General features: G+C 39.6%; 1 protein-coding gene across 4 annotated transcripts in view; it reads right to left on the bottom strand.

Moving 5' to 3' along the window:
- LOC126337707 (probable Rho GTPase-activating protein CG5521) overlaps positions 1–16,729 on the bottom strand; it is a 275,478-nt gene that overhangs the window by 238,879 nt on the left and 19,870 nt on the right. For 3 of the 4 annotated variants that reach the window (XM_050001492.1, XM_050001495.1, XM_050001494.1), the window contains exons 3-4: positions 12,545–12,562; positions 5,414–5,585 (exon numbers count right to left, since the gene is read on the bottom strand). In XM_050001492.1, coding sequence (XP_049857449.1) covers positions 5,414–5,585; positions 12,545–12,562 — 190 coding nt within the window. The remainder of the gene's footprint in view (positions 1–5,413; positions 5,586–12,544; positions 12,563–16,729) is intronic. The other variant, XM_050001493.1, reaches the window with a different exon arrangement.

The raw sequence follows: 16,729 nt of genomic DNA, 5'->3' as shown, positions 1-16,729 counted from the left end.
CCACACAGCGAAACTTCCTGGAAGATTAAAACTGTGTGCCAGACCGAGAAGTAAAGCTGTGAGGACGGGGCGTGAGTCGTGCTTGGGTAGCTCAGTTGGTAGAGCACTTGCCCACGAAAAGCAAAGATCCCAAGTTCGAGTCTTGGTCCGGCGCACAGTTTTAATCTGCCAGGAAGTTTCATATCAGTGCACACCCCGCTGCAGAGTGAAAATCTCATTCTGGTAACCACACAGTTTTACTGACCATCAACATTACAACCATCCAACATTCTCATTTAAAATATATCTACATTTGAAATGAAAATTAATCTCCACACACAGAAAATGCAGGGTGACACTGAATAACGGGAGTGGTTGAAATGAGTAATGGCAGCCATGGGCAGGTGGCAACAATGCCGGTTTGTGACAGTTAGAGAGTAAACAGTCTGCCACTTCAGTAATCACAGATCAGTGGAATGGACAACAGTGTGCGTTAGGCATAAAAACATTTTGTTAGACATTAAAATATTTTATAAAAATAATGATAGTTTGGTAGTGGCGCAGAAGGATTTTAGAGGTTTTTATAATTTAGGATGTCATGATGCCATTCCGTTGAAACGCGCAATAAAATGTTAGATTAATAACTTTGAAGAGACTGGATCTGTCCTCAAGAAGAAACCAACAGGACAACCAAGAAGTGTGCCTTCTCCAGTGAACATTGATGTTGTACATGAGTCTGTCTTACGGAGCCCATGGCATCAATTCGTAAGCAAGCAGCAGTGGTTGGAATGTCCCGAGAGAGTGTTCGTAGAATTCTTCATCTTGATTTAAAATTTGATCTGTACAAACTACAGATAGGACAACAATTACTGGTTACATTTAAGATTCTGTCAACAAATGATAACCGGTTATGTGAATAAACAGAACTACCATTACTGGGCAAACAAAAATCCTAATGACGTTCAGAAGCACCCTTTAACACTAGTTAAATGACAGTATGGAATGATGTTTCACCACATGGGATTATCGGACCGTATTTTTTCACAAATGAACAGGGCAACACAATAACCGTCAATGTCGATCGTTATACGGAGATGTTATGAACTTTCATTACACCTGCATTGAACAATTTTCCAAACATTCAAGAAGCCTAGTTTCAACAGCACAGAGCGACATCACACACTGCATGGCAATCAATGGCATATGTGTGAGTGATCTCATGATCCGGGAACATTCCCTGGTCCCCTAGATCGCCAGATTTATCTGTTTGTGATTTTTCTTGTGGGGCTATCTCAAGAGCTAAGTCTACACGACTCAACCAAAAACCCTGGATAAGTTAAAACAGAGAATTCGGGATGCAATTCACAGTATGCTGGCTGAGATGTTGTAGTGGTCAATGAGGAATCTCAACAGCAGATTTCACGAATGTATTCGTACAGGACGGCGCCTCTAAAGGACGTAATTTTTAAAAAAATGATAAATGCCATCAATATTTTGTAAATGTCAAAGTTGTAAGGTTTCAATTACTATGAATGCAATTTCTTTCCTGCACCATTTCTAGTTTTATTGGATTGTGGAAATGTTGCCGTTTTTCTGTGTCACCGTGTACATATTAACTTCCGTAGATGTAAACATATTTTCGCAAAACAATTATTTTCAAAAAATTCTGCTGAGCATCCACAAGAGAAACAAATTTCAGCCATCTGTACAGGACATAAAAAGGATACAAAATTTTGTGAAGCAGTGAACTTATGAACTTGTCAAATGAGAATGAGGTCGTTAAGAGATGGAGCACGAGCTTGGGTTACAGAAGAATGGAGGAAGAAATTGGCCTTGGCTTTTACAATGGAATCATCCTGGTATTTGCCTTAACTGAGGTAGGAAAATCAAGGAAAAGCTAAATCCGGATGGCAGGATGGGGACTTGGAATCATTTTCCTCCCAAATCAAAGTTCGCTATGTTAACCAATGCACCACCTCATTAAGACATACCACTTGTTTACATCAACTCAAATAATAAATGCGTGGAAGTAGACAACAGAAGTAGTTCTGTACAAGAATCACACTCATAAGCCGAGGCTCCTCCTTTTGAAGATAAGGAGATAAGAGCATTGACATTATCATTTGGGAATTTGAGAAAGTGAAATGAAGGAATCACAATTCCACAACCTGAAATGTAAAGAAAATTTGAATCTACAGGAAGAGCATTTCACTTTTACAGTAACAATGCTGAAAAAGTTATCTAAAAAATAGTTAGAAATAACAAAGGAAATGGAGAGAAAATAATATTTATTTGTGAATAGGTATACACACCCAGTGTCAGTTTGGATGAAATCAATTAGCACTAGTGTGTTGAAGCATTAATACTAAGTGCGACTGGACTGGCAAAGAAAATCAGCAAAAGTTGGCTGTCACCTGGGCTGTGACCCGTCTAACAATAGCGTGAAGTCTCTGTACTTGATTGGCAGCCATAAGTAGCAGTGAAAATGAAGTGAGGCTGTTAAAGTAATTAAACACCCAATTAGCATGAAGAAGGAGAATGGATGAAAGCTGCTGATGGCATGGTTAACGGCAATCTAAATTCCACCAGCCAACCAGCTGCTCCACAACACTTGGGCACAACAGCATAAATAAGTGTCTACAAGAGAACTGGTGTGCGGCATTATCATCTTGCTGCAGGAAAAATGCTGCCCTCAGAAACACGCTGCTAATTTGCTATTGTCTGACAGTCACCTGTTGAGAGTAACAAAGACAATAGCATCCCCTTCTCAGGCATCTTTAATTTCAAATAGTCCAATGACATATCAAAATATGATATCTGCTACCACTTGATTTCAGAAAAAATAAAAAAAACTGTGCAAAGATGGTCAAAAGTTGTTTTGGTGTTTCATAATTACACAGCCAAATACCTGAAAGTTTTAGAAAGAAACTTCCACATGGGAAAAATATATTAAAAACAAAGATTCCAAGACTTACCAAGCGGGAAAGCGCCGGTTGATAGGCACAATGAATAAAACACACAAACAGAATTTCGAGCTTTCGCAACCGGCAGCTGCTTCGTCAGTAAAGAGGGAAGGAAAAGGAAAGATGAAAGGATGTGGGTTTTAAGGGAGAGGGTAAGGAGTCATTCCAATCCCGGGAGCGGAAAGACTTACCTTAGGGGGAAAGGATAGTTATATACTCGCGCTCGCGCCCCCCCCCCCCCCCCCCCACACACACACACACACACACACACACACACACACACACACACACACACACATTAAAAACAAAGATTCCAAGACTTACCAAGCGGGAAAGCGCCGGCAGACAGGCACATGAACAAAACACACAAACACACACACAGAATTACGAGCTTTCGCAAAAGACATGTCTGCTTGTGTCTGTGTATGTGCGGATGGATGTGTGTGTGTGTGTGTGTGTGTGTGTGTGTGTGTGCGTGCGAGTGTACACCTGTCCTTTTTTTCCCCTAAGGGAAGTCTTTCCGCTCCAGGGATTGGAATGACTCCTTACCCTCTCCCTTAAAACCCACATCCTTTCGTCTTTCCCTCTCCTTCCCTCTTTCCTGAAGAAGCAACCGTTGGTTGCAAAAGCTTGGATTTTGTGTGTATGTTTGTGTGTCTATCGACCTGCCAGTGCTTTTGTTTGATAAGTCACATCCATCCGATTTTTACATCTTATAACATACAGAAGTACAGGATATAGGATAAATAAAATATTTATACTTAAAACAAGGCAGAAATATAAAATAAATTACAAGTATAGTTGATCACTGTGAACATAGTATTTTGAGGTATGTCTAACATCTATTGTGAGACTGCCAAGCACAAGAAAATGAAAAAGAAAACAAAAAAGGAGGAGGAGGAGGAAGAGGAAGAAGAAGAAGAAGAAGAAGAAGAAGAAGAAGAAATCGGTATAAACCATTAGTGAGAATCTTCCACAAAGTTTGCTAAAGTAAAAACTTATGAAAATTAATAACCATAGTAAGCGCACATTTGTGATATCGTTTCATGCAAATGAAAAGTGAAACAGACAAATTCAAAGAAGTGAACAGTAACACAGAAGAAATTTTGGCAGTCTTTTACTGATAAATAGTCTTCGTGGAATTTCTGCCAAATGTCGTTGTGCAAATTCCACAATATTTCCTTGGAGCATCTTTCCAACATGGAATGCAGATGGAACTTTGGGACACAGTGTCTACCGCAAGTCAATGCATACAGATCTGTATCTGCAGGCAACAAGCTGCCACCTTCCTGCACAATACAGTAGTGCATTATGTGCATTAGTTCTTAGAGCGCATGTGGTTTCTGATCTTGGAATCCTGTCAAATGAAATACAACATATAAAGACAGTGTTCTGACAAAACACTTATTCTGAGAGACAGATACATAATACATTCAGGCCCAAGTTAGTTCAATCTGTGGAGCAGAATGAAGATACAAAGACACCCACCACTTTGCCCTTTTTGCCATATTTTGGTGCCATGTTATCAAGAATCTGAAGAGTCCTCAGAAGATACGACATTAAGTGTGTTTTTTGACCAGCTGCAAAATTGTGGAAGCTGTCGGGTTCGTCTAAGAATGATCTTGGCCTGAGGAAATGTTGTGTGTACAAGATTCCTTGTCAATGTGGGGCAGCGTATATAGGCCACACATGTCGCACATTACAAGAATACTGTGACGGACATCAGCATCATACAGGCCTATGTCAACGGGTAAAGTCAGCAATTGTGGAACAATGTCTGAACAAATAACATCCCATGATTTATGAAAAGACAGAAGCCTATCCCCAACATCATCTCTCCGGGATTGCATCATTAAGGAAGCAATACATATCCGTACAGCCAGTAATCTCATCAACAGGGATGCTGGATTTCAACTGAGTGTAGCCGTGGAAACCTGCATTGGCTGCTATTAAATCATGATGAGAAAATTAAGAGTTTTTTTTTCAGTAACAGACCCGTCATAACATTGATATAGTATAGTTTTTTAGTGTGTGACATCTGACCGCACTGTTAGTAAACATAGCATACAGTTCACACAAAGATGGACCACTCTGCGATTTTAGGCAGAGGGCATTTTAGTATGATGCCATTTATCTGTGAATCATTGCGTGTTCTATATACAGGATGTTGATGTTGGATACCGTCAGTCATACCTAGCCACCAGTAAGGTTGTACCACCTGAAGATGTCGGACAGTTGCCCCGAGGAAATAGTGTGGAATTTGCACAATGTCATCCAGCAGCAATTCCATGAAGACTATTTACAATATATTCGGAGGGAAAATCTTTTTCTCATTACAAAAATGGCGGGGGGGGGGGGGGGGGGGGGGGGGGAATAATGTGGTGGTTCACTTTAATTTAGTCACAACAGTTACCGACATTGTAACATTTAAAAAATATAACTAATGAGTAAAATAAATCCCTTAGCATTACCTGATTGCCTCTCTGCGCAATTTGTAAGAGTTTCCAGGATGCAGGAGTTTACTAAGGATGCGTGTGAGGCTGTGTAGTTGCCATCGTCCCGAGATGAGTTCAGGCAGCAGCACCAGCACTTTCTCCAGTATCAACAGCACGAATTCCAGTTCCTCTCTGTGAGCCTTGTGAACTGTTTACAAACAATGTAGTATTTGTCTCAGATCAGGTACAGAAGCTTATAAATGTTAGGTATGGATTACGTATTTTATTATTAATAATAATAATAATAATAATAATAATAATAATAATGAGTTGACACACTGTAGTGAACACACATAAAAATAAAGAATTCATTTACCTACAACATTTCTTCCAGGCTACATACAAAACATGAATTAAGAAGCAACAGGCCCTTTCTTTGGAACGATCTGTGTTTAAAAATCAAGCTTCACCATAATAAAGTCATGATAAAATCAAGTTATCAATATTACCACACCAAAGCCATAACTGAACTTTTCAGTCTTTGTTAATTCCAAAAAAAGAATCATGCAACTACTGCTTAAGTTACCTCAGCAACAATCTTGGGAAAATATTTCAGGAGCAATGGGTCCTGCAATTACCAGCAGATATTACTGATGAATGAGAATGTAGGCATGTTATTAGACATTCTGATTCCTTTTATCTGGGATTTTCTTATACCATTCCATGCAAATACTGGGGCTGTCCATTCAGCACAATCACACTCTACTTCTTCCTTCAGGCTTGACATATACAAAGCAACAGTTTGGTGTAACTATAGAAAAGTGATATGCTAGGCAAACAACACATGAAGAAATAGAAAATTCAAATCACATGTTTAACAGATGTGTCACCTACACATAGCTAAAACCTTGATCATTAGAACTTGAAATTCTGACAAATTTATTTGATACAACTCAATTGTATGTTCAGTTTTGGAACAAGCAAAACTTTGATATCAACAAGCTTAAAAATTGAAAAATACACAAAAGTTGTCCTGTAATGTACAAGCCTAACATATGGGATATAATTGCACCTCTTGTTCCATAATACTTTAAAGTTGGTATATAATTAACGTAAAACCAAAACATCATGGATACAACGCAAACAACAAAATGGGTAAAGATAACCACTCTCTGTATCTTTACCCATTTTGTTGTTTGCAATGTATCCATGATGTTTTGGTTTAACGTTAATAATAGATATTAAAGATAACCACTCTCTGTATAAAAGAAATTATTCAGATCGTGAAGGGTGACGAACATGTAGTAGTCATGGGTGACTGGAATTCGGTAGTAGGAAAAGGGAGAGAAGGAAATGTAGTAGGTGAATAACGATTGGGGGAGAGAAATGAAAGAGGAAGCCGCCTGGCAGAATTTTGCGCAGAGCACAACTTAATCATAGCTAACACTTGGTTCAAGAATCATAAAAGAAGGTTGTACACATGGAAGAACCCTGGAGATACTGACAGGTTTCAGATGGATTATACAATCGTAAGACAGAGATTTAGGAACCAGGTTTTAAATTGTAAGACATTTCCAGGGGCAGAAGTGGACTCTGACCACAATCTATTGGTTATGACGTGTAGATTAAAACTGAAGAAACTGCAAAAAGGTGGGAATTTAAGGAGATGGGACCTGGATAAACTGAAAGAATCAGAGGTTGTACAGAGTTTCAGGGAGAGCATAAGGGAGCAATTGACAGGAATGGGGGAAAGAAATACAGTAGAAGAATGGGTAGCTTTGAGGGATGAAGTAGTGAAGGCAGCAGAGGATCAAGTAGGTAAAGAGACGAGGGCTAGTAGAAATCCTTGGGTAACAGAAGATATATTGAATTTAATTGATGAAAGGAGAAAAAATAAAAATGCAGTAAATGAAGCAGGCAAAAAGGAATACAGACGTCTCAAAAATGAGATCGACAGGAAGTGCAAAATGGCTAACCAGGGATGGCTAGAGGACAAATGTAAGGATGTAGAGGCTTATCTCACTAGGGGTAAGATAGATACTGCCTACAGGAAAATTAAAGAGACCTTTGGAGATAAGAGAACCACTTGTATGAACATCAAGAACTCAGATGGCAACCCAGTTCGAAGCAAAGAAGGGAAGGCAGAAAGGTGGAAGGAGTACATAGAGGGTCTATACAAGGGTGATGTACTTGAGGACAATATTATGGAAATGGAAGAGGATGTAGATGAAGATGAAATGGGAGATACGATACTGCGTGTAGAGTTTGACAGAGCACTGAAAGACCTGAGTCGAAACAAGTCTCCCGTAGTAGACAACATTCCATTGGAACTACTGACGGCCTTCAGAGAGCCAGTCCTGACAAAACTCTACCATCTGGTGAACAATATGTACGAAACAGGCGAAATACCCTCAGACTTCAAGAAGAATATAATAATTCCAATCCCAAAGAAAGCAGGTGTTAGCAGATGTGAAAATTACCGAACTATCAGTTTAATAAGTCACAGTTGCAAAATACTAACGCGAATTATTTACAGACGAGTGGAAAAACTGGTAGAAGCCAACCTCGTGGAAGATCAGTTTGGATTCCGTAGAAATGTTGGAACACGTGAGGCAATACTGACCCTACAAATTATCTTAGAAGCTAGATTAAGGAAGGGCAAACCTACGTTTCTAGCATTTGTAGACGTAGAGAAAGCTTTTGACAATGTTGACAGGAATACTCTCTTTCAAATTCTGAAGGTGGCAGGTGTAAAATACAGGGAGCAAAAGGCTATTTACAATTTGTACAGAAACCAGATGGCAGTTATAACAGTCGAGGGACATGAAAGGGAAGCAGCAGTTGGGAAGGGAGTGAGACAGGGATGTAGTCTCTCCCCGATGTTATTCAATCTGTATATTGAGCAAGCAGTGAAGGAAACAAAAGAAAAATTTGGAGTAGGTATTAAAATTCATGGGGAAGAAATAAAAAATATGAGGTTCGCCGATGACATTGTAATTCTGTCAGAGACAACAAAGGACTTGGAAGAGCAGTTGAACGGAATGGATAGGGTCTTGAAAGGAGGATATAAGATGAACATCAACAAAAGCAAAACGAGGATAATGGAATGTAGTCGAATTAAGTCGGGTGTTGTTGAGGGAATTAGATTAGGAAATGAGACACTTAAAGTAGTAAAGGAGTTTTGCTATTTGGGGAGCAAAATAACTGATGATGGTCGAAGTAGAGAGGATATAAAATGTAGACTGGCAATGGCAAGGAAAGCGTTTCTGAAGAAGAGAAATTTGTTAACCTCAAGTATAGATTTAAGTGTCAGGAAGTCATTTCTGAAAGTATTTGAATGGAGTGTAGCCATGTATGGAAGTGAAACATGGACAATAAATAGTTTGGACAAGAAGAAAATAGAAGCTTTCGAAATGTGGTGCTACAGAAGAATGCTGTAGATTAGATGGGTAGATCACATAACTAATGAGGAGGTATTGAATAGGATTGGGGAGAAGAGAAGTTTGTGGCACAACTTGACCAGAAGAAGGGATCGGTTGGTAGGACATGTTCTGGGGCATCAAGGGATCACCAATTTAGTATTGGAGGGCAGCGTGGAAGGTAAAAATCGTAGAGGGAGAACAAGAGATGAATACACTAAGCAGATTCAGTAGGATGTAGGTTGCAGTAGGTACTGGGAGATGAAGCAGCTTGCACAGGACAGAGTAGCATGCAGAGCTGCATCAAACCAGTCTCAGGACTGAAGACCACAACAACAACAACCACTCTCTGTAATCACAAACAATAACTTTTTGCACAGCAGCTGAGTTTAGATGTTTGTGTTCCCTCCCTCCCTCCCACACACACACACACACACACACACACACACACACACACACACACACACACACACACACACACACACAAAAAAAAAAAAAATGTGGTTCTTGTTTATGTGCTTATCTGCTGATATCTTCATCGTTTTGTTAGAAGTTGCACTGTTCGAAAGTAGAAAAAGGTGCTTTGACATATTTTGAAACTCGTATACCTATTTCAATAAGGTTCTATGAATTAAGTAAGTTTAATCCACTCTCTTCATTTTTACCAGGTGAATACCACGGCGGCCAATTACAAAGTCAAATAAATTAAGAGGGACAAAAAACAATCAAAACCAAAGTGTGCCACCACATCCAAGCATGATAGAATTAAAATCTATTTACGATTAAATTTCATGCTTTATCAATATGTGGTCTTATTTCAAAAACTACTACTGAGTCACACATATGTAGGTACTTATTGCCAAACTGACTTTTGACATGAACCTGCAACAAAAAGAAGTAAAAGTAACAGGTAACGCATGATTACATTTTGTTTACTTCATTACTACGATCAGCTTACATTCTATGAGGTGCTGAATTATTGACATGGGACACTTTTATACATTGTTAAAAGTTTGTATACTTTACATAAATCTCAACAACAAAAAAGGGCTAAAAGCAAATCAATTATGAGTAACTGGAGAATAAAGTTCACCTAAAAAGGGTATTCAATAAGTAACACAACACACTTTTTCCCTTCAGCCAATTTTGGTTGAAAAAAATGCAGAATTTGTTTTGGGGAAATTGTGGAATATTTCCACTTCAACACCTATAGTTTCAAGAAGTTTCAATATGTGGTATCGCTATACATAGCCTCGAAATAGTATCTGTAACAGAGGTGCGTACAAAGCAGAGGACTGTCACTGAGCTGCTTTTGGCAGAAAACTAGAGCATCACTGATACTGATAGGCACTTGCATAATATCTACAGAGACAAAAGCAAGAAGAGTCGTTGAGCGAGACACCTGTCATCACAACAAGGACGCACAACTCGTCTTCTCTCTCGTTTGTCAACTGGCTACATAAAGCTGTGACTTCTGCAATGAATTCAATATATTCATTGCCACAAAAATACAAACTTATCCTTCTCCACGAGAATAGTAGGCATCACAAAAGTCTGCACACCCGTGAGGACCTCATAAAGCATAAATGGACTGTTCTTCCTCATCTACACTACATGTCGCACCTCCCAACTTCCATCTGTTTGGCCCCACAAAAGATGCACTCCACGGGAAACAGTACGTGGATGATAGGGAGATTATTGATGCAGCAAGACACTGGCTCCAAGGTCGACCATACGGACATACGGGCCCTCCCAGTAAAGCAGCATAAGGCCGTGGCATTGAACAGAGATTATGTTGATAGGGTTTGAAGCCAGAAGAGTAGGGAATAATATGGCATATTGAAATCCTGAATAAAACCAATGTGCTTTCAAAGGAAGAACTGTTGCATTACTCATTGGATGCTCCTCAGATTATACAGTGCTAAACACAAGAACCGCTTCTCTTTGTTCCCTGTATTTCCAACCACCTCTCTTCTACCCATTCTAGTGGCAAAATTATTAAACATCTCGATGTCGGCCGGTGTGGCCGAGCGGTTAAAGGCGCTACAGTCTGGAACCAGTTGACCGCTACGGTCACATTTTTGATCAACTTAGAAAATATAACTGTGGACATGTCCGTATTTACATGCAGTGATAAAACTGCTTTTTTTCTACACAAGCTTGCATTTCATATTTATAGTTATTCAAAACATTTAACTTTCTTCTGTACATGAAAAAACAAGGGTTGCATTGATAGGAATACCACAGAGGTGGGATAAGGCACACCACTGGGAATGATTTCTTCTTTGATGCAAACTGTTACCTTCACTTCGTAGTGTGATGTTAAAGTATATCTGTTCAATCTTTGCTTCATAATCTGGTTTTCTTAAAGTGTATATGTTCAACATAAATGGCTGTGTTGAGAGAGAGAGAGAGTGTTATGCTAACTCGTCCGTCATACACTGCAATGTCATGAGTGAATAGTGGCGAAGCTTTCAGTACAGACACAGCACTTTTTATGAGAAGCAGTTGGTACATTCAGATTTGAAGCAACAAAAACTATGATTATTTCAAGCAAAAGACCTTTGCAGCTGTTAAATGAATAAATATGAAATTGTCTGAACATGTCTCAGTGGTAGCTATCTTCCTTATGGTACCATTGTTTCTGAAATGTAAAGTGACTCTGTGATGATGATGTGAGTGTATCAATAGTATCACTGAATAACTATTTTAGAACATGCAGAGTACCACATGTCATTTATAACCAAGATAAATACATGGCATGATAACCATTTACAAGATATGATAACAAAATAGGATAATCTCTTTCCATTTTCTACAACTGAATCATAGTGTAGTTAGTTAACAGCAGTTCCTTTCACATTACAACTGTCACTGAGCTTTAAAATTTATTTATTTATTCTTGCCTGGAAGTTCTCTACATGCACCACTTTGCAAATTACCAGGTAACAGTCAAAATCATGATTTTATGGTTCTTGTCCTGTGCATATTAGAATAGATTATTAATATGTTAAATAATCAAGGACAAAGGTTTGTATTTCTAAAAAATGAATTTTCTGGAAAAGAATTCTGTATTCTTAACACAGCGAGCAATGAGCACTAATGTTTGCTCACAGATAATTTACACTGCTTTTGTAAGGAATGTTCTATAATTTGGTTTCCCTAAGATCACAATAACTATCAATACTTAACATCAGAAAATGTATACAGATGAAAAGTAATTTTATTAAAAACAAAATGAAATGCTACTGCTAAAGAGTTGTCTTATAAGGGGAAAAAATTACATTTTACTCGTAAATTTATACCATTGCTAACTAATTATACTTGTAAATTTATACCATTGCTAACTAATCATGCTTCAGAACTTACAAGCTGGTTCTTCATTGAAGTTAACAAACGACCAAAAATACAATTTAATACTAATATGTCTTTCTGTACCGTTTTAGCAATTATTCAACCATATATTCAACCATATAGTTTCTATGTCTAATAGCCCAAATGTTTCATGCAAACCATGTTTCATTTTAGACAAACAACTTAAAATAAGCCAAACTACATTCCAAAAAATACCATTCCATTTCAAACCTCCAACAAAGCAATGCATCAAATGTAAATAGCACTGATTACCATGAAGCACTACTAGTAAAAGCAATATGTAACCTTCTTGAAGAAACTGAAAATAAACATAAGCTACATACACATTATGTTCACCTAACATGCTGAGATATTCAAAATGTAACATACTCACCTAAGTGGAAAGACAACTCTGGAAAAGTAAATGCAGAACAACATAATTAATTACCAATGAGATAATGTTATTTACAACTATTCTAATTTTTGTTCAAAATGAGAATGTCTCAACAGCTTTCCAGCAAACCAGCAAATAAGAAAGGGCAAAAATATTACTAGACAGCAGTAGTGACGTATGCTGTCAACTGTCAAATGCACTGATCCAGACATTTGGATTTTGCTCAAGAACTTTCTATCCAGCAGATTGCATTCATTAGGAAAGCTAAGGCAAATAATTATCGTGAAATCAACAAACGCATAGAACATGTAAAACATTCATATCATAAAAGGAAAATATAAACAAAATGGGTATTCAGCAGAATTTGCTTTCCTAACACTTCAGATAAACTTCTAAACAAATTCTGTGGTGACCATACATAACAGTAGTTATAATACAACATAAGGTGTTTACACAATTACTAGCAGTCGTTTGCCAGTTAGAAGGCATATAGTTAAGATTATGAAGGCAAAATAGTAAAATCAAACATATTGGCTGCCAACATTTTCATCAGACTGAAACATTGGAAGTAAATAGTCCTTGTGTACAGCGAACACAAACCCCACACGGAGTTAAAAATACACATATCAACAAGAAAAATGCAATCAGTAACTCTTCAAAATCACTGAACACCGTGGCAGAAGGGATTTAAGGTTGGCTTGTTGGGGTAAGGGACTAACCAGTGAGATTATCAGTCTCTCAGACACAAGTTCATTCATGTGAAGGTAGTGACATCCACCAGGAATGTGTGCAGAGGAGGAAACAACATAAGAGTGATAAAAGTGAGTCAACAAAGGCCATACCGATGCCAGAGCTAAAAAGAAGTATATGGCTTGAATCAGTATATACGTTACAGCAATTAAATGGTCTCTCAGGTCATGGCAATAGAAGACCACCACGTCAGATCCCTGTCAATCTGTTTAAGTCAAAAGATTCAGGAAAGTAAAATGGGAAAAGGCTAAAAATGTAATGGACCTCAACTGGATGGTAGATAATACAACAATGCAAGTGACGTAGTTAAGATCACATATAGGCATTCCCAGCACTCTGCTTGCGAAGTGTGCAGGCCCCGCCACAGCTGTCCCAGTCCCAATTCTCCATAGGAATAGTGTTAATTAGGGTGACAATACCCACTAATCAACAAAATGCTACCCCTAAAAATGGAAAACAAGGTGTTGCAGACAAAGAGGCAAACTGTCTAAAAGCTGTTGAAGCAGAGCAAACAACGGGTGACAGAGGTAGCCGGCACAGGAGGCAGGTGGTGTCCCAACAACCACCCCAACCCTGCCCCGAAGATAGTTTAAAACATATCTGAGAGTAAAAACTACTGTCACAGAGAAAACAAGAGAACAAGTTGAACTTTCCATGTGTCATCCAAATTGGAACACCACACTTACCATGGAGAATCAGAAAAAGGGAACATTCCACCAGGTTATGAGCAACTGTCAGTAAGGTTCCATAAGCACAACATAGGAGTGGCTCATTACATAAAACGAAACTATAAGTCAGTCAAGAGGCAACATACAATGGTGGATTCCTTCCAGCAGGAATGGAAATAAGAGTGCCATGCAGCTGTAGTCTCCTTGATAATACAGTTTATTAGAAGGGGGAGTAACCCTCCAGTTATTCCAGCTCTGAGTGAGTGGAGGCCTTGTTTGCACTCATGAGTGCACATGCACACATCAAGTTTCTTAGAAGGGTGAGTAGCCCACCAGATGGTGTTCCATCTTCAAGTGATCAGAGGCCTCATTATGTGCGTGCGCACGCCCACATACCCATGCGCGCACACACACTTGAGATCGGCAATACGAATGAGGGGTGAATAATCATTCATCCAGTAAAACAGACAGCCAGTTCATTTCCTGGGATATTTAACATGACTTGGGACCCAGAGAAAGACAAACTGAAGAGGCTGTGTGACTAAGTTCAGAGAGGAGGCCACGAGTAGCCGAGGCTACAGGGTGACAAGAGTCATTACGTTCAATAGCATGGAGACTGTTTACCAAGTCACTACACATTAAAATGTGATCAAGGGAGGCCTATTTAATAAATTGGAGGGCTCTTTTAATGACCATCTACTCTGCCACAAAAATAATACATGTTCCCGGCAATGAAGGGCACTCCTCACCAGTGGGAGATGTAAAAGCATAATGCATCCCATCTCTGGTTTTAGAGCCATCAGTTTGAAAGACGGTAGCAGCTTGACAGTACTGAAGAACTAAAAGGAACAGATGCCAAAAGATCATGGGCTGACTGAGACTTTAGGTCCTTGAAATAGATTGTCCTAATACATGGCCTGGGCGCCAACTAGGGATGAGGTGCAGGTGGGGGTGGGGGGTGTGTGAGAAAACATGGGGAGTACATTCTAAGGACAATAGATGGAGTTGCTGGCAATGGGCTGTGATGTGAATTCTAGCTAGAAAAACCCATTACAGAGCAGGTGTCAGAGGGTTGATGCCCCTCACAAGCAAATAGAATAGCATATGTTGGGTGATCAGAAAATTGTCAAATGGCAATTGCATAGGTGTGCAAGAGCTGATACCATTGGCACTGAAGAAGGAAGATACCCACTTCCGCAAGGATACAGTCTATGGGACTAGTCCAGCAGGTGTCAGTGTCCAGTCAGACTCCACGATGACTGAATGGGTTTAACAGTTTCAAAGATGAATACACCGTCAAGACATAAACATGGCAACCATGTTCCAAGTGTGACTGGACCAGAGCCCAGTAGAAATATTTGGAGTGTAGCACAATTTGCATCCCAAGAAACTTAGGCACGGAAGCAACGAACTTTAAGCTTTCACATGTAGATAGTTCTTAGCTGACAAGTCTAGAAGAACTAGATCAGTTTCTCATCAAAGAGGAGTCTCAAAAATCAAGACTGGCAACAACATCCAAGCATTGTGTACCCAGGTAGTTGTGGATCATGATAGGCCATGGTATGATGACAAAAATGAGGATTTGTGTTTTTGCAGGAGAGAATTGAAAATGCTGTGAAAGGGTCCAGCAGAGACCTACCGGATGGCACCTTTGAGCTGGTGTTCAGTCAGGGCTACAGAGTGAGAGCTGTACCAAATGCAAAAGACATCAACATACAGCGTGGAGGTAACGATTGGACTGACAGAGGTCACTAGCCCGTTGATGGTTGGTTAGTTGGTTTAAAAGAGGGGGGGGGGGGGGGATAAACACCTAGGTCATCGGTCCCTTGTTCCGAATAAAACAATGCCAAAAGGGTGAGATTAAAACAGGCAATACTGACAAAACAAAATGGAGATAAAGGAAAAACCACAAGAACGGCGGAAGGGCACCAACAATTAAGTGGGAAAAAGGGAAGAAGAAAACCACAGAAATGCAAGAAACAGGTAGAAGAGATTAAAACGACAAACCAGGCTGGCTGACCATTAGAATAAAAAGGAGAAGCCAGCCACTCTGCAACACATTAAAACATCCACCCTAAAAGCACTAGGGGGAGGACACGGGGACAAAGGACATGCGCTAAAATTTAGATCAAATGATAAAACTCATCCACATGAATAAAACGTAAAACTAAATCAGCCGATGAGGCATTGTCAGAAAAAATTAGCAGTAATGAGTCCAGTAACCAAAGATTTCATCACAGGGCAGTCACAGTGGGACAGTGAACCAGAATATGGGCCACTGTCAACTGGACACCGCAACAACACTGTGGCAGGTCTTCACGGCGCAGGAGGTAGCCGTGGGTCACCCAAGCATGGCCAATATGGAGCAGGCAGAGAACCACAGGGTCCCTGGGAGAGGCCCTTATGGAGGACTGTCACACATTCATAGTCTCCTTAATGGCACGCCATTTTCTGTGTGTACTGAGACTATGGCATTCCATCTCCCAAAGCCGAAAAACATGGTGACGTAAAAATGAACGCAGGTCAGTTATTGGAATGCCGCTCTCCATAAGTGATTTCTGAGTAGCCTGTTTGGCCAGCCTGTCAGCAAGTTCATTGCCTGGGATTCTGACATGTCCTGGGGTCCACACAAACACCACTGAATGACCAGACCATTCCAGGGCATAAATGAACTCCTGGATGGTCGCTACCAAAGGATGATGAGGGTAGCATTGGTTGATAGCTTGCGGGCTGCTCAAGGAGTCAGTACACAGAAGAAACAACTCCC

This window comes from Schistocerca gregaria, chromosome 1 (assembly GCF_023897955.1).
Source record: "Schistocerca gregaria isolate iqSchGreg1 chromosome 1, iqSchGreg1.2, whole genome shotgun sequence".
NCBI classification, from domain to species: Eukaryota; Metazoa; Arthropoda; class Insecta; order Orthoptera; family Acrididae; genus Schistocerca; species Schistocerca gregaria.
Note: the sequence above shows the minus strand (reverse complement) of the source record. Positions and strands in the feature narration are given on the sequence as shown.